The sequence below is a fragment of the Pararge aegeria genome, chromosome 9, assembly GCF_905163445.1.
Source record: "Pararge aegeria chromosome 9, ilParAegt1.1, whole genome shotgun sequence".
NCBI classification, from domain to species: domain Eukaryota; kingdom Metazoa; phylum Arthropoda; class Insecta; order Lepidoptera; family Nymphalidae; genus Pararge; species Pararge aegeria.
The window spans coordinates 11,524,874-11,549,105 of NC_053188.1; the positions used below are offsets into that span (position 1 = coordinate 11,524,874).

General features: G+C 33.7%; 1 protein-coding gene across 2 annotated transcripts in view; it reads left to right on the forward strand.

The window, feature by feature from the left end:
- The first annotated feature begins 3,772 nt into the window (after window positions 1–3,772).
- The window catches only part of LOC120626182, a 218,095-nt gene continuing 197,635 nt past the window's right edge, over window positions 3,773–24,232 (forward strand). Inside the window, exon 1 of one of the 2 annotated variants that reach the window (XM_039893553.1) lies at window positions 3,773–4,216. In XM_039893553.1, coding sequence (XP_039749487.1) covers window positions 4,120–4,216 — 97 coding nt within the window. In that variant the 5' untranslated portion in view covers window positions 3,773–4,119. The remainder of the gene's footprint in view (window positions 4,217–24,232) is intronic. The other variant, XM_039893554.1, reaches the window with a different exon arrangement.

Genomic DNA, 24,232 nt, shown 5'->3' on the forward strand with positions numbered 1-24,232 from the left:
AGGGTGACAAGAGATACGTTTAATATTTAGTTAGTCGGCAGATACACCCGGAATTGCGGAAAAAACGTTGAGCAAGGCCGTTTTCTTTCTGTTCCTTAAACATTTCTATCACGGATGGTTTATGACTGAGGCAGTAATCTTTGCATTATGGTTTATTATAATTATTTATGACCAATTCATTCAGAGGGTTTAACTTTCCAAATTACTAATTAAGGTTACTAATCTGTATACTATTTGAATTTACGTTTAAACGTTGCATATTTTCGTCATTTATATAAAATCTGGCTTAGTACGATACCCGTTCCTCCTATCGATAAGATCCTACGTATTATCATATTACTGGGGATTCATTCGGCTCAATACGCCATTATAAGGATAATAATCAGTCGGGTCAATGTTTTGCGCGGCATAGTACAAATACAATGGAAGGTAGTTTAAGTATTTATTTTCCTCGTTAAGCAATTCTTGCTACATACACTACATCTACTTCTTTCAAGGCGTCAACGTTTTTCCTTCGGACCTCTTTAAATTCAACTTTTGGGACTTTATTTTCGTGAGAAGAATTTCAAGTGGATTAAATATTATTAAGATTACTAGGCATAGCACTATTTAACTCTTTGAATTACGTATTAAATGAAGAATAATTATAAAAAAAAACAACTCACCCCGTGTTTGACACTTGTGCTTTTTTAATTATAAAACTTTGTTTGCCTGGACCCCAATTCTTTATTTCAATCTATTATTCACACGCTCAGAAGTCAGCACCAACACTCGATACATTTACATTTCAAGCGTCAAAATTTACTTTGGTGCTAGAAATGTAAATGTAAATGAAATACGCAATGTTAAAATTTCAATTCCATTATTTACAATGTACGGTTCCTGTGGGATACTGCTTTTCTGTTATTGCCTCTCTATGTTAACGATAAAGTGGTTGAATAGCTGATATAGGTAAACAGTTACAAAAGAAAATTTTATGTATGGATACTACCCCGACATGTAGTCGTGCATCATGTAGTGTCCCGAAAAGCCTGATAACATTATTAGACATGCGTTATTAAATACCGCTTGGCCTTCTTTTATGCGAAGACATAACCCGGCCAAAGCAAGACAGATTTTGTTATGAACATTATTTAGTAAAGCATAGACATGTCATAGATCCAACAACTATTTAATTATATTAAGAAGCAAGCAGGTAGCTGAACCGACAAGGACTCTCTGATATTCAACGTGCGGAGTCTTCGTGCTGCTAAGATATTAACTAATTGTATAATGCATGCCTCGTAACAGAGAACGTCGGGCGGCTTCGACAAAGGTACCTTTAGAATTTTATTAACAATTCAGCATTAAATAAATTTTCGTCAACACAAGAATTCTATTATTCGGCATATATAAATAAATTGGACAGAAGCAGGCGTTACTTTGCGGAATTCCATGATATATTTTAAAAATAAGCTTAATTTGCTATAGGTACCTACTCCGCGAATTCAGGAGACTCTGTAATTTCTTCAATATTTATACTCTATACGAAACAGATCTGTGTACAAAGGGTACATATTGTTGACTTTACAATTAGGTATTCATTGTAAAGTCAACATCTCCTGAGGTTGCTCCGGTTTCGGAGCGAAACGTGCATACAGGGTATATTGCCGAAGATCTGTTTGGTGTGAAGTATAAAGATTGAAAATTGTTGAGTGTTATAAAGAACGTAGAAGTTTTACAAGCAAATTTTCAACGTAAACCATTGACTTCCGCAAAGAATCAGTTTCTATGTCATATCCGCGGTGAATGAACGATTGCTTAAAATGTTTATTTAAAGTAGCAGGATTCAAAGGAGTTACCAAATCCTTAACATCAGGCTAAGAATAAATTTATACAGACAAAAAAATTTCAAATTTCGAAAAATTTGGATTCAATAATCTGTTTGTCACTTTTATAAATTTTCTTAGACTGACTTGGTTAAGCTTTCATCCAGGTTCTGTTACTATGACTTAACAACTTTTACGTTAAAATTTCATTCTAATGAAACTTGTAGCATCAAAGCCAAAGTCACGAGCATCTGCTTGTAGCAAGGAATAACGGATTCGTGAGAATGTCATAAGGCCATGATCTAAAGTAACCTTAAAGTCAATAATTGTTTTTAATTTCCTTGTTTTAATATAAGCTTTTGTATAAAAGTATTATGTTGAGATTGATGAGCTATAAATTATTGTAGATATATTACGCTCATACGCCCCTTCCTGCACGGTTATATTGAGATTGGAAAACCCTGGTGTACGTGTTTTCTGCTACTTCTACTCGTACTATAGGTAGCTGTATTTCTGGCTATTTTGAAATCCTTGGATAGTAGAAAGAACATTGTCCTGTGATGGGGTGTTTGATCAACACACTGTATTCATGAAATAGCTTATATTAATAGTTTTACGTGGTTTACTTTCCTGACGTAAAATTCTATTTTTGGCACTGTAATAATAATATGTGAGTAGTGTAAAATCTTTGTTGCAGAACTTGTCCGGAGTATGACATGCTTATTTTTGCCGCAGCATGACCGTGTCCCGGCTTAATTGTAGGCACATGTGGCTTAACACCTACGCTTTAGGTTAATGGGCATATGCCGACACTTTGTAGGACGGGTTCCATACTTACCCTGCGAAGCGTTGCTCTGATATGCGATGGTTTTCCACTTACTATCCGGTGGGCCATCTGCTTGGTCCATAAATTTTTGGTTTTAAAAATTATGCTGTCCAGTTCGAGAAGACATTTGTTGATGAAGGTTAGAATCTATCCTTACAATATGTACTTACAAATTAAATGCTTTGTTTGTTGTGTTTTATCTGAACGGCAATAACGATGTCGAACTAAGCAAATCAAATAAAATTGTGTCTGTAGAAATAAATAACATTGTAGTGTCTGTTTGTAGTTTTGATATAAGTGCATCTCAAAGTAAACATAACGATTCAGTAATTTAAGTAGGCATGGGCAATCTGGCAAAAGTAAACTAAACTTCATCCCGTTGGAAACTGGATATTAGAAAATCTGCACGGGCGAAATTTTAGTTAACCGCCATATCTACTTATTATGAAAGCTTATTAGGAATGTTTAGAGGGATAAAAATCTAATAATCAGTTGATAATGAGTGAAAATGTTTCTTCTGTATATGTACGAGTCTCACATTAAACATGTAACTGTTGACATACGCCGCTCGCTCGAAAGTTCGTCTACAGGTAATACACTCAGGGCAAGCAGGTACCTTGACCTTGAGACCTGCACTGCGGATATTTGTTATTTTTCCATTTTTCCGCAAATAACTCTACATTTTACGAATACAAAGACAATCTGTATTACTACGAATTAACAAGCACTTTTTTATATGATTGGCTTACTAGTTACGAGTACGTAGATACTTTTTCCGAGATAGATGAAAATGTGATCGTAGTGCCTTAAATCATCACGTGAAAACAAGTAACGAGTAGGTAGGTATACATACCTAAAACAATTGAATTTATTGTTCGAAATTCTAGGTCATGCTGATTAGACGGTGTACGTCAACGAAACCCACTTCCATGTGGAGATGATAATGGATGTCGGACGATGAACGGTGCTATTATCCTCCACTGCGACTGTGGCGTGATATGGAAGCCAGGTCTGCATCAAGTGCAATCTACGGTCGAGGCCGGGAGCCCGGGAGTGGTGGCTGTAGATCGCATGCCGCATTCAGTGTACAGTCGCGCGCCACAAGTGTTGCGCGCACGCATTGCTCTCTGCAGCCGACCATACTCGCGCATACGTCGATTCGATCACCTTATCGATACGCCTTCCGCTATATCGATTGCCGCACGGAATTCTTCCCAGTGATGCTACCTCAAGCGAACACCAGTGGTTGTACTGCCAGGAAGTTTTAAATGATGTATCAATAGTGTTGCGGCAGTAGAAACAGACTGAACGGGCACCGTCTTTAACTCAACCCATGTGCGTCAGTCCGGTGTTTGTGCCCAAGGAGATAACGTGATGTGACAACGATACTTATTGAAGTGGCAGTGGAATAGTTTTGTGAAAGTGTGCAGCGAGCGTGAGTGAACAGACGGCTGCCGGCGCGGCCCCGGCCGGCGCCCCGTCACAATGTTGAATTGCACCGATCTGGAATGCATCCTGCATCACCATCACTATTATGCACATCTACACCACATTCACCATTTGCAAAATGCGCAGGATTCAGGTGAGATAATCGTTAACAGCGCCTATCGATGAATGCGGAATTATGCAGATTTTTCTGCATTACAAACAATGAAGGCAAAAACAATGTTTGTTTAAAATCAGACAAGAGTGCTATTGATAACAATACGGTACATAGCATACCATGTTACAGGTCATTTAAAATATTATGTGGTTTATTACGAATAAATTATATTAAAATGAGAACTATATAAAATAAGGCAGTACTGACACCGAAGTTTCTCCATGTTTTCGACGTTATTTTGTCTAGTCCTTATATTTAGTACTAGATAACAGAAGAAATCTCACTCTTGCTTTCAAGAAAATGGAGTTTCAACTTTGCTAAATACGTAAAGTTAATATATTATATATATAGTATGAGTTATAAGGTAGGGAGCTGCAGCTTACTAGTAAGAGTAAAATAAAACTTATAGCAGGTGCCAAGCGATTCACAGCGATCGTTTTCTCTATCAAGCTCGGATGTTGTTGAAACAAACCGGCCTAGTAATGCGAAACGCATGTAGTATTAGCTAAGGCAAATTTTAGATAGTTTTGCGTTTCGGTCGTTGTTCCTTATGACTTTCTACAAAATTGTATTTGCTTAGGTTATTACTTAAATCGTTTGTTTTAATAGAGCTAACTTTATCTAAAGATCGGAGTGGAAAAATTTAGGTTCAATTTGTATTCTTGTACAACTTCATATAAGTAGGTATAGGAAATTATACCAACTTTAATATGAATATTTTCTTTCTTTACTTCTTCAATAGCTCACAGAAACCAGTCCCAATTTTTTTTCTATATATATTTTTTTAAATACAATAAAATCTGCCTCTAGCAAACTATTCATAGTTGAAGACGATATTTTTTAATCTGCATCTAGAGAGGTTTTCACATTACTTTATTTATGCACTGATTAAAGTCTATTGATAGTTTAAAATATCTTATTCCTTGGGAACTCTCGTTTATTATTGATCTGATTATTTATTTACAAACATAGAGAGTCATTCATATATCTACGTAATTAATAAAAACTACAGGGCAACACAATCAGCCAGTATTTTATTGGATACACAGAAATGATTGGTGAAACTGTACTCAGTTTCATTCTTAACCAAACTAACTAATTATTTATAAGTCTATCGTCTAACCCAATCCTTCACCGAAAACCTTATCGCTTAGTTAATTTACATTGTCCTATGTAAGTAAATTTACTTTTACAATTTTATGATGATATTAAGAAAATATAATTAGTGAAACGCATTTGGAAGTATAATTATAATGACTCTTCATTACCAAATTATGCGAAAGTAACTGCTGAATTTGATTCGCGTAACTTAACCGCACATTTCGAAACCGAAATTATAAATGTTAGACCCAAGCAACTTCGCAGTTATTATTTTATCGCTAAGCCGTTAAACTTGCGTGAGTTTCAACATTGGCACTGTTTTTCGGCCAATTGAGTAAACATGTCATATGACTCTACGAGAAACATGCCTCAACAACCACTATAATTTTTAATTTATGTATGTTAACGTTTCGTTCCGTTTAGGAAAATATCTATCCTTTACAAATACACGGTTTCGCAACTAAACCGATCTGGCCACATTTTGCTAAGAGATAACTTGGTCCCTTTAGTTTCTACTTTAAGTATTCGTAAAGCTTTTTGAGAAACAGCTTTTCTGGGGTAGTACTGCTGCGATGCGTATTTTTGCCGCCAAGCAGCATTTCTGTGTTCCAGTCTGATGGCGTGGGTGCTGGTGTAATTACAGGCCCATGAGGCACTTACGTACTCCTTAGGTTGATGGGTGGTACTTTTTTGGACGTTTTCCTTGCATGCTCTGTTTATAGACAATAGTTTGCCAATTACCATTTGATCAGCCATCTGCTCGGTCTGTCAGTTATAACTAAGTATAAAAAAAGAACACGAGTGCCACAAAATAATTATTGTCTGCCATTTTCTCGTACTATTTGTTTGGGATTGGGTGAAATAATTGGTCTCGTGGCGCGCATCTCAGGAAATCGAACAAACAAACCCGCACGAAGTTCGGGGCAAAAGCTACCAATCACATAAAATTAAAGATCTTATCTTAATTGTCACCATAAAGTTGAGAAGATTGCCGCTAGAATAGCAATAATTTTTTCATCTTATTAAAATGCGAATAACCTTAGTCCAACTGTGGATTTGAACTCTTGCTTATTTTAGGAAATTTTGATCAGGTCTTATTTTAGTTTATAATATAGAGACCTAAGAGAAAACTCCAAATTCAACTATTAATTTTTACACCTATAAGGTCTAGTCTGCGTGGGCAGTTAACGAAAAGTTTATTGTTTGAAGACAGTTTGGTTCCAAGTTCGTTGCATCTAGACCTATATTTATTTACGTGTCATATGCAACGCTATACGACGTAAGCATGGTTCTAATCCATATGCATCTATATAAAGTGCATTGGTTTCACCATATCTGTCATTATCTCATTACCTTTATTAACATGTTCGAAAACCATCTATACTACAGTGAAAATGCACCATAGTTAGTATAGACAGTCGGTAATCACTGACATTATTATCATTATCGCATTTGTTTCTATCAGTGATAATGTACCCCAAAGTTCTAAGCTTAATTATAGTAATTATGATCAAAACCAGAGATCACGTACCTACATGAAGAGTTTAAAGTGGAGATTCTATCGAGCTCCTTTTTTTTTTAAATAATCAATTGCATTATAGTACTAAGGAAAAAAGTTTAAAATTTAACAATAAATAAGACTTCCGCTAGTACCCGCACTAAAAGCCTTGAAAGTGGGTGTTTATTCATGTTGTTTCTACTTTTTGATCTATACCCTAAGTTTTTTTAGTAGTGGCAAAAGTGCTTCTAGACTAAGCCCATTGGAAAAAATTGAATTTTTAATGTTGGATTGTCAAATTTGAAAATATAGTGATCGTTATTTTTATTTGACAAACAAGGATTCCATTTTTCATTTTAACTTTTGCAATCAAGATAAATAAGAATTTAAACTGCAAATAAACCAGCTTTGAATGCGTACATGTTATGAATCCTAACAAGTTTTTTCTGCATTTATATATTGACACACCCGACACTAAAAGCATTTGCCAAGATATACAAAAAAGCAGGTCTTGACGAATTTTTAAACACATTCGCTAATTTAAATAGCTAAGTTGTTTCCCATTTTAGAAGCTACGTAGGTACCTACTACCTACCTGTTTTTATTGCCTCTGTTTCTTAGTGTTTGTCCTAAACATCTAACCCTATCTAAAGTCTGAGTTAAGTTTTGTTGTAAAAAAAAAAGAAGTTTATGCAAGCTGTGCAGTTATATGGACTTATAATAAGAATATAAATTTTAGGTTAATATGATTTTAGACTAAGTTTCAATTGTAAGTTGTTTTAGTTGCGTAATAAAATAAATAAAGCAAAAAATTACAACAATATACGTACATTAATAAATTTAAATCACGTAGAGAAGTTTGGTATTTTTTAATTTCTGACTTTTCTCTGTTTTGGTTCGGAGGGAGGCTTCAGTATTGGCTAGTTACCACCCTACCAAGAAAAACGTTCCGCCAGGCGATTAAGCGATCCCGTTCGATGCCTTGCATAAAAAGATTAGGGTTTAAAGATCCCTTACAGGTTAGCCCGCTACCATATTAGACAGCACCGTAACTTACCACCAGGTGGGATTGTAGTATAATAATAAAAAATGCACTAAAATCCAAAAAAAAAAAACGACGACGACGAACGACGAATTATAAATATATCACCAATAGTTACATATATTAATACTAGCGAGTGTCTAGTAACTTCGTCTGCTTAGTCATCTGCAGAACTAAGTTTATTCTAATCCGTAATAACTACATTATGCGTGCACGAATAGCAATTTCAAGAAAGGTAACAATCATTCGTTCGTTAAACGGTAGGTTCGTACACCATTTTTAGTTGAAAGCTATTTTTATTTAAACTAATAAGTAAGATAATATGTATAAACTTATTAGATTATGAGTTAACAAAATAATTCAAGTCTGTACTTATTTGTTTATAAAATACGAGTGGTGGCCCGCGACTTCGTCCGCGTTTGTTTTTATTTTATTAAATTTAGGTATGGATCTACAGATATTTTTTTAAGTTGAGTTGTAAAAAATGGGGTGTAGTTTTTAAATAGAAATTTTTCATGAAGTGTAATCTCTATAAAGAACTGTTTTTTCGTAAGGGTAGTATTAAATGACCGTAAATACCCTTCAAGATAAAACTATTTATTTGAATAAGACTTAATACTGTGTTACTACCCACTTATGTTTCTATCGGCGATCTAATAAAATTATAGAACACAAAAGCTACTGTCCCGACCTAAATATGATAATATTCCCTCGAAGATATTTTTGTAGGAAATAATATAGTACTTACATCATATGTATGTATCACCTCCAGTTTTCTCAGCGCACGTAATGAATTTTATAGGCAAATTTTTGACTTTGGGGTAAATAATAGGAATTTACTTACGGATCTCCAATTCTTTCTTAAATAGTAATACTTTGTGATAATTTAACTTTCTTTTGGCGAAGAAATGGCTTGAATGGTCCAGAACTTTTGGAGAACTGAACTGAACTTTATTAAGAAACTTTCACATTTTATAAATTTTAAGTAAATTTCAGTTTCATCAAAAGCTTTTACACGGTCAGACGGATATACCTATAGAGAAAAAAGTGATTCTATAAGGTTATCTACTAACTTACCGTATTTCTAGAATTACGTTCAGAAAATAGTAAACATAGCCTTAAGGCAAGTAAATCATTCTCAGAATACATTATCTCAATCTGACGACATCCTATAATTGCAATTTTCCGCAATAACAAGCGTTCATAAATGAATAATCATTGATTTTTTTTTATGGAAATTTCGAGTTATTTGTGTCAAATATTACGACAGTGCCGTAGTTCATAAAACTAATCTGTATGGGTAATATTGATAAGTTCTTCCTTACCTTATAACACTTCTGGAGAGACCTCTCCTAACGGGAAGATTTGCTGGGCACCACAGTAGACAGAAGTAGCAGCTCAGCGCTCTTGCCCGTCTCCTTCATATTTTACGTTCATTTTTGACGACCTCCCTGGCGCAACGGTGAGCGCTGTGAATTTAAGTACGAAGTCTCGGGTTCGATTCCGAGCAGGGGCAATTTGGGAGTTTATAATTTCTGAATTTTCTCTGGTCTGGTCTGGTTACGACCACGGCCGTGTCTAGTAACCATCCTACCGACAAACGCGTGCCGCTAAGCGATTTAGTGTTCCGGTGCGATATCGCGTAGAAACCCATTAGGGGTATGTCTACCATACTCTCTAAGAGATAAGCCCACAACCATCTTAGACTGCATCATCACTTACTACCAGGTGAGATTGCAGACAAGGCCTCGTATGAAACCTGTGGGAAGACGAGGAGTGCTGACAAGCATATTCTTATCTGCCAGAACCTGCCAAGATATAGACAAAATTAAATAGGTTTCAAACGAATGCCCGTTTTCAGTAACCACGAAAAAGGTAATGCTTAAGTAAGTAGGTAGGCATAATCAGAGAAGATTCCTAGGCATACATTTTCTCCAACCGATTTTCACTAGGCAACTCATAGGTATAACCTAATTTGTCACAAGGTGTGGTATTTTGTGTTTTTAATATCATATTTTTAATTTTATAATTATTGTCGAAATAATTATAAAATTATATTTTGTGTTTTTAAGCAAAAAAAAAAAATTACATTATTTTAATCTGTCAAACTGTCAGTTTACGAGCTCCCTAAACAATACGCACACCCGAAACGGTGTCGTAACTTTAGATGGCATCCAAAGTTGTTGAAACCTTTTTTTTCTTTACGCATTACCCAAATCATAACCATAATGTTATAATAATAGTAAAAGTCAGCTTCTGTAGGGCAGCTGTTTACTGCGAAACCCGAAAAGTATTTTAAAATTTTACACGGTCTTGTTCTTTATAAGAGTGTTTGTAAATACTTTTTATCAAACAAGCTACCACAGAATAGGGAGTGAATATCAGACTCAGCGATAAGGAAGCATGATCGGGTACATAGATAGATAGATAAAGTCTTTATTTCACAAATTAAAAGCGATAACAAGAAATAACAAAACAATAAAAATATAGATAAGGCGGTCTTATCGCTTTAAGCGATCTCCTCCAGACAACCCTTAATGGTAGAGAATTAGGTTAGGGAAAACGGGATAGTGCAACCGGTGATACAATTAAATTAAATATATATAATTATAATATATACATACATATAAATAATATATATATATATATATAATATATATATATATATATATATATAAACATACAAAATATCATACATACACTATATCATATTAGATAAATAAAATTACACAGTACATCTATTTTTTTATAAAATCTGAAAAGAGATTTTAACACCTAACTTGTATTTAAATTATAAATACCGCAGTATTAAGCTACTATTTATTTATAAATAATAGTATCTACCATTAGTTATAGCTCGAAGGATATTCAAATTAGATGAGTATTAGCTGTTATCTTAACGTTCATTATTCATATATACCTACTTATACAAAGTTACAGGCTTGTTTCACGTTGAGCCGGTTCGTTTCTTGCAAACTATCATTATTAACTTTATAATTAAAGATCAATAAACTATTCAAAGCAATGCAAATATCTTCGCAGGTCCCCACAGTTGTCTGCAAATCGAATACAATTAATATAATTTGTAGGTGATTCCAAGGTAAATGCAATAGTCAAGCTAAGTAAGTAAGTACCTACTTAATAGCCTACGTATTTTTAATAAATTATTGCACGGAAAGAAATATTTTACCTTTTCTGGGGTGCTTAAGCAAGAATGTAGGTATTATTTGTTGGCTAAATAAGTAATGTTGTTGTAGATATTATTTCATCGCAGATTGGCGCAAGAATACGTATTGGAACTGAAAATGACAACGGTTGCATAAAGAGTCGACCACACCAGCCATTGCCCATGACAATGTATTGCAGTTTTTTGGCCGGTTTCCATCTGAAAAAAATGCTTCGCTAGCTCTAGTGGTAGTCTGCGACCATTTTTACATAGCGAAACACAAATCATAATTATATTGCGAGCATAAGATATACCTACTGACTGATTCCTAATATTAGTAGTTGATACGTAGTACTATATAATTCTCTCTTCTCAAAAAAGCCACGTCCATCTCTTGCTCGGTGAAAAACAATAATAATATATATACCACGGGAACCATACATTTTTAAGAATTTGCTAGTCCAGACCAAAATATATCTACTTGCTTGGTATCATCTAGATTCGATCAACCATTTTAGCGAGATAACGAGTAACAAACATCCAACTAAACAAAAAAAATCTCTTTTTTTTGTTCTTCTTTTCCTCTCTGGCTTCTTTCTTACATATAGGTGTATATTATATTTATTGTATAAATATTACAAATATTCTATTATATACATATGTGTATGTTTACGAAGTAAGCTTATTTTATTTATTATTTTTTTTTCATTTTTGTAATTTATGTTAATTATTTAAATATTATTTTGTGTACTCCCTAACTCTTCTTCATAACTTAATGTACTTTGGCAGGTTGCCTGGTGGAGATCGTTTTAAAGCGATAAGGCCGCCTATTGTACATTTTCTTTTTTATTTTGTGTTTTTTTTTGTTTGTATTTGGTGTACAATAAAGTGTATTTTGATTTGATTTGATTTGAAACAAGCTTTCGCATTAGTGTAAATCCCTATGGTAGTTACTGTACCATGAAAACTTGCAAAAAAAAAATACGCGTGCCATTGTAGGGTGTATAGGTATTCGAAAATCTCCAGGATGTTGTTAAACTTATGATCTTATAAGATTTTTTATAGTAATAATTGGCGGACAAGTGGAAACCGCCTTTAAACAGAGCAACACTTCGCAGGGTATGCAAGAGACACGTCCTGCAATGTGCTGACCTGTGTCTCTCAACCACAGGAGAAGGTTCGAAGCTTTATGAGCTTGTTATAACATCGGCAACCATTAAAGGAATTTAATCTGAAAATTAATATTTTTTTTTCATAATGTGAATTTTCGTATTTACCAACAGATGCTATTTATATTTTATTCTATTATTAACTTATCTGAACTACATAAATATACAATGCAAATTAACAAAATACGTTCTTTAATTAGTAAAGTTTTAAATATCATCGTTTTAGATATTCGATAGTTATTAGAAGAATAAATAATTGCATCATCACACAAGTTTGATTTTTTAAAATAACTACTAATAAAGCGTTAATAGAAATCGTAATCGATTTATATCGTTGCCCCTATAAACAACAGCTCTACTTTTCAATGTAGTCTTTTTATTTTAGAGATTTCCGATGAACTGATTCATAATTGAATACTTTTAAAATAAAGAAATAAAAACCGCATCGCACTTTTGTATTATTTATTTAATTAGTGAAATTGGCGTAAATTCAATAAATTACTTGAAAGCATGATTTGTTTAAGCGCCGTGGAATGTTACGCGATTTTTAAACCTTTTATTGTGGTTTGGTTTAATTAATTTGTTTTGCGCCACGCCTTGTTTACAAACCTGTTGGTTGACTTGTTTCGTATTCATTTTTAGAATCTTACATTCGTTTCTATAGATAATAACGTTGCCAAAGGTTAGACTGCCACCTATTTAATTGGCAAAAAGCGTTAACGATATGTGTAAAAACTGTATTTAAACGGTCTAGCGATTCCAACTCCTGTGGGCTGCTTTCGGGTAGTTTTGCTATCTGCCATTCGTCATTTTGACATGCTTCGGTCCAAAACTTCTCAGTGCTTATATAAAAAGTATTAAAACGTAGTGTGTTGCCTGTAATAAATAATGGTTTGTAAACATAATCGGTAAGGATGGCCCTCAAATAAAAGCTCAGAGTCACATCTACATAAAATTAGTCTACAAGCGACGTACAATTACTGTACTAGGTATGTAGAATTGGTACAAGAGACCTATATGTGTAGGTGTAGATGATGATGATGAGTTGTAGCGGTAACCTATCAAGGCATTTGAAAATAGATTTCAAAATGAAATCCAATACCGTCTCGAAACCGACGTCTCACGTAATGCAAGTGTATACACAACATATTTATGATTCATTAAATAATAAATATACTTGTACCTATATATAGATTAATGATATGTATTACTGGATAAAAAAAATAAAGGTACAAATAGGATTAATCGGATCATAAAGTGTTATCACTGAATTTATAAACTGCCACATTTTTTTACAGACTGATTACAACAAATAGCAAACTGTAGGTATGTAATGGAATTGCAAAAAGTCAGATCATCTAACACAGGTTGCTCCTTACCCGCTCCGCCTACGTCAATTCAACAATCACTAAATGAATTCATAGGCAGGGTCAAGTGCGCCTGAACTCTAATGTAATTTGATGCCGCTACAATTGACTCGATGGTGGCGGCTAAATCTTACACAGACTCACTTCCTTGCAAAGTATCACATATATTTATTTATAGCCGTTACGACATTTCCGCAGCTTAATATAATTTAAATACTTAGTAAGAACTTGGACCATGGATCTCATAATAAGGCTAAGGGTCACTTAGCGGGCAATGGGGAGAGCTATGCTTGGAGTATCTCTAAGTGATCAACTCAGGAATGAGGAGATCTTTCTCGTCTTTACGGATTTCCTCATTCCTGAGTTATCGACATAGCTTAACGAGTCGCTAAACTGAGGTGGCAATGGGCCGGGCACTTAGCTCGGAGAACCAACGGAAATAAGGTCCCAAGATGCTGGAATGGTCGTGTGGAAAGTCGAAGGGAGACGCTGGACCCAAACGCTACAAGACCGTGTTATTTGGAACTCTCTACATAGGACATGCGGCGACCAGCGGTGGACGTCCATTGGTTGACATGATGAAGTATATTTTTATAATAGCAGTGACAGTCTCTTTAAGGGGGACTGATTTCTATTCCCGGCACGTGTTGTGATGTGTTTTTAAGTAAATAAACATCCTACCTACCTGCGAAGTTCTGTCATGAAGATTAGCCACAAAAAAATACAGGCAGATAAAGTTGATCTACAGTTGAAAGACAGATAAACTTTCATTTTATTTATTTGTATTAAAGATTATTGCAATATCTATTTTTATATATTTAATTCTTAACAATCAAAGAAAATATCGCTTCTGTATGAACATCATTATCTTTGGACCGTTATGTTTTAACTGTATAGCCAATTTTACTAGCGGTCCAGAGTACAAGTTGATAGGTTATCTATTAATTATTTATTAATATTGCATTCAAATAATGTTATAATACTTTAAGATATATTTTAATGCACTTTGGTTTAGATACTTGCGATACACGTAACTTTTATTTAAAAGTGAAAGCCAATATATCCAGTATCATGGTTATAATTTGAAAAATTACATAATAAAAAAACTATTTTAGTTCTAAGTAGTGTTGCCCAAATTCAGTCTTGGTCTTGCAGTCTTGGTCTTGTTCTTGCGTTTTTGCAAGACCAAGACCAAGAACAAGACCGCGTATTTTTAGCAAGACCAAGACCAAGACTGACCGTGCAAGACTTGAGCAAGAACAAGACATAGCCTGCAAGACTCTTGCGTCTTGCAGCTAGGACTTAGCGCTATTTCACGGAGTAGTTAGGTGTAACAGTTCGGTGTATAGGTAGGTAGGTACGCTTAGGAATTCTATGAGACGCAAAAAACTATATCAAAGAATATGAAAAACTGGACCTATGCGCATTACGACTAATACCATAAACATAGCGAATAAAAAAATATCTATTAAAATCAAACTGAGTGCATGCATAGTTATGTTTTAACCATCGGCACTTTGATAATGCGGCATCAAAGGTTTTGTACTTACTTCTCAAAGAAATTTGCCGCTTTTCGGAAGTACATGGTTATGATACACGCGCCGGCGGCTTCTTTTGAAATCTAAAACAATCGTTGCCGCCGCGCCGAAATCATAACATTTGACACTATTCATGCAAAATAATTTCGAATTTTAAGAGTACCTACAGGTGTTCCAAAGAATAAATAAGTTTCAGATTGGTGATTTTAGATTGGTGGATGACGCATGAGACAGAGAATCCGATTTTATCGAAAATGGCCCGTGATTTTCTCTCAATACCTGCAACTTCAGTACCTGCTGAGAGGTTATTTTCTAAAGCATCATTAGTAATTAGAAAACATAGAAATAGGTTAAGTGATGAGTCAGCCAGATGGTTACTTTGTATTAATTCTTGGTCAAAAGAATTGATATAAAGTATCATAACCTAATGATAAAGCTGTTGATTTGTGTTGTATTTTATTTTTTATTCAAATAAATGATAAATCGTAAAACTCTTTTCTTAAATTTCTTATAAGTTGAGGGTTCAATCTCTTTCTAGACAGATAAGTATTGTTCTTTAAAATACAGTCAAGTTATTGTAATTAATTTGTTTTTTTACATGTTTTAGCAAATGTAAGCTTATAAATCATAAATGTTTATTAAGAAACAGTTACTTCCATGGAAAACGACATATAGGTCAGTTGATTTTTCGAATTTCTTATCAAATCTTCAGTTATTTATTAATCTGCTTGATCTTTACTATGGCTATGTTAATTCAAGCTCACAATGTTCCAATTCTAATACGTTTTTCTAAGATTTAAAGTAAACTTTAATAAATAGTAAAAGACTAATAGGTAATTGCAAGACTTGCAAGACTCTTGCTGCAAGACCAAGACCAAGACCAAGACTGGGAGCGCAAGACCAAGACCAAGACCAAGACCAGGTATATTGGCGCAAGACCAAGACCAAGACTGGCTAAGTCTCGTCTTGTTCTTGCATTTGGGCAACACTAGTTCTAAGTTAAACTACGTATGGGTAAATTGCAGGCAAAATAATAAACACAAGTTTTTTTAAGAGATCTATAAGACATCACTAAAATTAAACAGCACTAAACGTAATAGGTGTTATCCACCCACAAAACACAGAACAAAAACTTTCAAAAGGAAATGTTGTTGATGCACGAAGCAATTGTTATTCCTTTATATTTCTAAGCAGAGTGATGATAGTCTAAACAAGATGAATTATATACGAGCAATATTTTGGATAACCATTAATTGTACTTAATTATGTTCTTTATCCAGCTGTTGCCTATAAAGCATATTTTAAGTTGTGCATTCTTGTGGAAAATAATCAGGCGTTTTAAAAATAAGTTTTTCTCTAAAAATAACTGTTTTGTGTAGGTTACTTTAAATGTCCGATTGGAATTAATTAAAAACTATATTGCTGCAATATAAATACCCTTGATGATGAAACTATTTATTTTATTCTAATAAGAAATAATACTGCGATACGAATGTAACCCATTTTTCTACTGGAAATCCAATAAAATTTTAGAACAAAAAAGCTGTTATAGCGAATTAACTAAGATAGTTATATATGTCCCTCCTGGACTTTTTTCACATAATTTTCATGCATCATCAATAGTTTTCTCAGTGAACGCCCAGCTCTAAATTTTGCTACTTTCTAATATTTTGGAATATAAATTATAACCTATGTGATAGTTTAGTTTTCTTTTGGATTAAAAATGGTACATGACTATCGGAGCCTATTGAGTACAAACAAACAAAAACACAAAAAAATCCCCTTTATAATATTAATATAGAGGGATAGATTTGAAGATAAGAGAATTTCCAGCAAGTTCTTGCTTCAAAGTTTCGATATCCACGCAGTTCCTTCATGGATTTTCTATTTCATGTTTAATTGCATTTTGTGGAGTTGTTTAAAAGGGTTTATTAGTAACTAGTTGTTGTCCGCATTCTTTTTCCGCGTTTATTACGGTATTTTAAATATCCCGTAGGAACAATTTGTTTTTAAGGGATAAGAAGTAGCGTTTGTTTCTCTTCGTTTTTTCAACTAATACCATGCCAAAAATTAAGTCGATTGATTTCTAACACTTTCGCATTTATGGAAATCATTCGTAGCTTCTTTAATATACTTTCTGAAAATATAAAATGAAAACGGCCGGAGGATGGAGGATGTTAAATAAAAACAAACAAGAACTAGATAAATACTTTTGAATTACCGTTAAACTAGCCGTTCTGAATTCCGTTTAGTATGATGGAAAACGACTGTCGAAAGTTTACTTTACGGATTTCTATTTATTAGATACGTATATTTATATTCAAATTTTAGTACTATTAGTATCGCTCCATAGGTTCTTCAAGTAACAACCGATACTATTATTATATACATACATTTACACTACTTTAGTAGATATATCTACTCATAATTGTATATTGTGCCAACAGGAATCCTATGTTTAATTGATTTGTAATATTCGTTAGATGGCCACCTAATATGATAACAGACCATTGAATCAAAAATTTTATAGTTAGTACCTACTGTTAAATAAATTGTACCATCCATATAAATGCATATTATGGTATTTAAGCAAACATCATTAATACGACCAACAAATAAATCAGCGCCATTTCTAACTCTAGAAACCTCTCGAATAACAGCGAACAACATATGAACTAACCTTTTAAGAATGGCTGTTTGAAAATGCCTATAAATAAATAAATAAATGTACTACGACATTACACACATCGCAATCTAAGTCCCAAAGTAAGTGTATTTATTTATTTATTTATACACTTTATTTGTACACCACAAATAGTAAAAAAGAACAATGGACACAACAAAAATAAACTTAAAAAGTAGGATACAAAGGGCGGCCTTATCGCTTAGTAGCGATCTCTTCCAGGCAACCCCTTAGGATTAGGAAAACCAAGGGAAACCGATTGGTGGGGTGTATTATTATTATATACATACTTACGAACAATTACACACTAATACTTATCAAGATTACACACATAAAATACTAATAACAATAAATATAAAAAATATTAAACTAATATATACTAAAACATACTTAAATATGAGTAAGAGTTAATCACTGTCGTCTTTATTGCTGTATCTTGTGTTATGGCTACTAAGTTAACTGATGAATAATTTTATAAATAATATACCTACAGAAATAGTTATAATATATATAGATAAATATACCTACAGAAATAGTTATAATATATATAGATAAACACCCAGATACTGAAAAACTCTCATGTTTATCACACAAACATTGTCCAGTTGTGGGAATCGAACCCACGGCCTTGGACTCAGAAAGCAGAGTCGCTGACCACTGTGACAACTATGAATTGGTGACGGATCCCTTGTTGCATTCAACTAAGTTGCACTGTCAAGTCGTCAATACAAGGCTATCTTCTGTCGTTGCGTTGTTGCGTATGCCTGGTGCTCTTTTAACTTTTTAGCACCAATAAGTTTGTGTACAATTTTACTTGTGGTCATTGACCCAGTCAACCGCAGTTATATTATTTACTGTCTATTGATTGTATATCCCGGGGAAAAAAGGTTCCTGCCGAATATTTGAAACCCGAAAATAAACGCGGCGGAAGTCGCGGGCATTAGGTAGTATTATAGTTGGATAATATTTAACGAACCTCAGATCCTTGCAGGACAATAAACGAAGAACAAAGAATTTTTATTCTACCTCTATTTTTCGCCAGCACGTCAAGCGGACGAAAAGCGGAAAAGACGATTTTTTTTCCTCCTCCAGAGATTTATCAACTCTCTGAGGATTGGCGTACAGTTAATAATATACATACGTGTAATAATAAACGGGGTACATTTCTTCTACTCCCTAATGCCGTGCTTTGGTACGTAGACTTTGGTTATTTTATCCTTTGTCAGGGTATATAACTTTTATCTCCTGCCTTTGCTAGCCGTGCAGGAAAGCATTACCTTAATTTTAAATTAATAGTTATTGCAGTTTTATAATTACATGTTTTAACCTTTATTATACAGGACATAAATTATTATTGTTAGTGGTAATTTTTATTTCTATGAAAAACGGTATTTTTTTTCATAATTATGTTGTTTTTTTTTTGCTAACGTTTGGACGCTTAGAAAAGTTTTTTAAATATGTGGTGTATGTCGCCGTTGTACCTACACGTATACTGCTTTAAAAAATATTTGTTTATTTTTAAACACACTGTGATATGTACCAAATTATATGTATTTTGTTGTCTTGCTAAAACAAGCGATCTTTTGCAATGTTACTGCTGTTTCGTAAAGTTTATAATGTAACAAGTAATGTGCACAAAGCCTTATCATGGAACTATCTAATGTGGGTCACGGTGACGCGTGATACTTATTGACTTCAAAATAAGTAAATTAATTGCTAGTTAATTTTGACAACCTTGACGTATATGGTTCAGAGACCGGCATGTTAATTTATTCGTTGGGATTTACCATTCATAAATAGCATACGTCTCTAGTCGCAGAAATAAAATGCTCTCGTTATATGTGCAACACTGCTTTTGCAATTAAATTTGATATGCTAATATGTTTTGAAACACGACAATTTATTGACTTCTAATAATGAATATCTTTCCATATATTATATATTCTACGATACCTATAACGATTTTTGTTTCTATTTGGAAACCAGAAAGTAACCGTTACAATTTTGTTTCTATCGCAGTAAATTTTATTGTGATGATCTGCGAGATATCAAGTAATTATGTAAGAAGCTTAACATTTAAATTATCTCTTTAACCTCTTCTCTATGAAAAAATGATATGACAGAATACTAAAATATACTAAGTATACTACAGTTAAACATAATAATTTGATCATAGACTAATAAGAAAGTTTAGTTTAAAATTTCAATTTTGTGGTATTGAATTGAAGATTTCAAACTTCAATTCAGTACCACAATAATATGTTTTGAGATTGATTTTGAGTCGCTTAAATCGGAGAACATGATGAACATGGGTGGTTATATTACCTTCTATAGGTATATTTTTATGAAGGGAGTTTCGACTTTGACTCTAGCCTTACACTTATGTAGGTAAACAAGGGTTCGTTACAAGGCTTTCGTCGTAGTTAGATAAAAATAAATTTAATCGAGAGTCTAACAATGGGAAGACGGCAATCACCTACGACATCGCCTGTTATATCATTAACGAGCGAACGCTTAAAATGATTGCGAATTTGAGTTCAGGCATTTATGGATAATTTCGCAAGCAAATTGATGGCCTAATTTCATTCAAATGCCATTTGCATATAAGGTTTAAAGTGGTTATATTTATCATTCCGAAATAAAAAATTTTACCTACCAAACAACTAAAAGTGACTAATAACCAAGGTAATGTATAATGGACTCGGTCAGTATAGCTTTTCCGAAAAGTGCTCACTTTATAATGGCTTCGGTCAATAGAGTAAAAATTTATTGCAAGATTGCAATTTAGTCTATAGAGATGAAAAGTGAAACGGAAAAACAATTATTTCGTTTCAAATTTTCATAATTTCGAACGATGTGAGAGACATAGGTCTTTTGTGGGCATTTCCACTTGGAGGCCATTTAACAAGCGCTTTCAATGTGGACCACCAGTCTTGGGACACGCCTTGGGACCCCGAAACCCATCTATCCTCCAGACTACGTGCCAGCATAGGAATATAGTATATATTTTAGTGACCATAGGGTCATTTTAGCTCTGCAACTTGTTCAGGTACGAAGGTAGCTCTGTTTTTTTACGAATGTCATCATTTACGATTTTCTTTAACATAGGTACCCCGAGTAGGTATAGTCCTTTCCATTGCCCGCAAAGTTACTCTGAGTCTTAGCGATAAAAATGGTCGTGTTCTATTTTAGAATTGCAGCGGAAAACTAATTCATGCGGTCTCTGATACGCATTTTACCAGACATCAAATAACTAGCGAGCGTGTAGCGTTCTATAAATAATATACCTGTTGCATGTATAACTTATAAGTAATCTAATACATACAAATAAATAATATTTCATGTCTGTCTGTGATATCACACTAACTACCTCTAATTTCGTTCATACTAAATGCGTCCCGCGGTGAACAAGTCTGTACATGTTATTTTTTTTATATCAATTATGAGAATAGACTTTTCATGGAGGGAAGCACTGCAGGCTGCAGCTAGTATCAGTCAAATCCGCGTAGTAGTTTTTCCGAGAAAGAGTAATATCTGAACATACATTTATACATTTCCAAAAACCCTCACGCTATAATATTAGAAGGATAGTGAGATGTCTATTTAAACGATAGCGTAAATATAAAGGATACGATAGTATATGTTAAAGCTACTTTTTAGAAACGCCGAACCGATTTTGATAAGACTTTTATAAAGTAGCGGAAAATTATGCAAGGTGTGATCTTGTAGGTAGGTAAGTTTTGTTCCGAAAATCCATTAATCATATATCCATAAGGAGTTGGAATGATTGTTGAAATTTTAAACCCCTATAAATAAAACGAATTGGAAGTTAGCTTGAGAAAATTTCACATATAAATTTTACTCGAACGCAGTCGCGGGTAATTGCTAGTAATATCTCATGATCAGTGTTTTTATATAATAGCTCCTTATAAACTGCTAACCAAGCATCAATCGAAACGGCGGACCGGAGTGGCCCGGCGGCGGCGGCGGTGTCTTGGTTTTTGTGACTTGCATGTTTCAAGATTTGTCCGAAGACATTATCGTACATCGGAATGTAAATAAAAACAGTTCCTTAAATGGATCTCTATCTATAAACTAATAATGAAGCTAAATATTTCATTATTTTGTTCGTATCTCGTTTGAACGTGCTAATAACTCGAGCTACAAGTCTGAAATCAAAATCATTTATGCATGTGACAAAATATTACTATTAAGGTATTAGGTAGTTTGTATTGGAATTCTGTCATGTTTGTATCAACGAAAATTGGTATTTATGCTATAAATTAAAATTCCAAAACTATGGTAAAGAAACTATATATCTATATGATATAATATATCTTTTTAGTACATATTATACAGCTTGCATCCCGAAGATGGACAAAGTGTACTTTTGATTACGTAAAAGCGCTAGGTGACGTTGCCGGGATAGAAATAGCCTTTGTATCCTAAGCACGGCTTAACAGATCTTGGCGAAATTTTGCATTGAGGTAGTTTGCATCCTTGAGACGGACATATGATCTCGAATAGCGATTTCTCGGGATATAAAGTATTTCCTCCCGAGAAAACTACCGAAATATACAGAGGCGAAGTTGGGCAACAGCCAAGTAGTTATCAATAAAATGAATACACTGCTTAGGTATAGAATTCGGTAGATTATTTTAGGTTATATTTGTAATACAAATTTACGCCCTAAACTTAATTATCTCTTTTCAAATTGCTTTAAAAAAAGAGGTACTTAGTCGGTAAATTTTATACAATATTAATGCTTGAATACTCATATACAATACTCAATATGTAATTCTATATGGGCTGCAATCTCAAGTTGTATTACCTGTATTATGTGAATTTATTTTATTTTTAGTATATCATACCGCTCGCCAGCCTGACCTTCGAAAGCTGGTTTACGTTTTGTTTAAATCGTTTTTACTTTAAACGAACTTTCGTTACATGTTACAACTAGAAACAGCTTATATTTACAGTAGGTAATATTTTTTATGAACCTAATTAGTAGTCCACCGCGTCTTCGTCGATAAATGTTTATTTTCCATGCAAACTTTTTTCAATATTCTGTATATTAAGCCTCGGCCAAACCTGCGATATAACCCGTTTGCTCGATCCTAGGAGTCGTACTTTAATGGTAACCTCCCTCAAGAATTAGGCTATTACGATTAGTCAACAAGTACTTGTATTGATTAGAGGATAACCAAACACAAAATTAAATTCTTAATTTTAATAATTATAACTTTTACAATAACTTATTTATGTAAAACGATCTATATTACAGAAGAATAATTTTTACAAAGTTCCAAAAGAGTTATTATATTCTTATCGCCTATGGTTATTAGGGATAATAGATCTATTATACAAGGTCGTGTAAAATTATAGTATAGATTTTTTGTGTGCAAGGTACAATTCCATCAAATGCGATTGAGATACGGTTGACGCAAAAAATAAAAAAAAACTTAGTTATTCGGTTTCATGACCTATCAATTTAATATTTTATAACATACCTACTCGTAGATAATCTTCATATCAACCCATTACCGGCAACTACAGGGCACGGGTCACCTCCCATAGTGGGAAGGGGAGTAAGGCCGAAGTCCAACACGCTGGCCCAGTGCCGATGCGTGGACTCCACACACCTTTGAGAACATAATGGAGAGCTCTCGGCCATGTAGATGTTATACCAGGTAAAATAAAGGCATCTACGTATTGTTATATGTTTTAATCGAATTTATGTTTTCAAAGTCTTTAACGAAATGCAATAAATATTCCATAAAAAAAAATATTATAAAAACTTTACTGTTTCTGGTTTAACGCATTTTTTGTACTTCTGTATTTTGACATAGGTTATTGTAGGTTATTTTTGTTTATAAATATTTTAATCAATTTTAATTTCATTTAACAAAAGATGCTAACTTAAAATTTTAGTAGGGTGACTTTGTACAGGTAATGATCTTATTTTAGTCTAGCTAGAATACAGAATTTCCAATTAGGTCATTCTCAAGATTGCTAACTACATGAGTGCCAAATTTCATCAAGATCAGTTCAGCGGTTAAGCTGAACATACGTAACAAACAAACGAACAGGCAGACACAGTTTCGGATTTCTAAAATTAGTACTGATTATTAATCTCCTCATAAAACGCTGTCAGTGTGCTTATAAACTAAATATACCTTTAATATACCTTTAATAGTCGGATCTATTGTTTTTTTGTAGTACCCATGTACAAGTCATTAATGCCAATGATCTATAAAACCTTGACTCGATACAGAGCGCGACAAAAGTAAGTGGTGCTCTGAATAAGTCGAATTTATTTAAGTGGGTTTTTCTAGACGAGTACATGTAGGTAGAGTTAACAGCTTTGTGTACACATATTTTATGACTACAACCCAAAAAGACGCGCTATGCCGCCTAGCAGTTTATTTGTT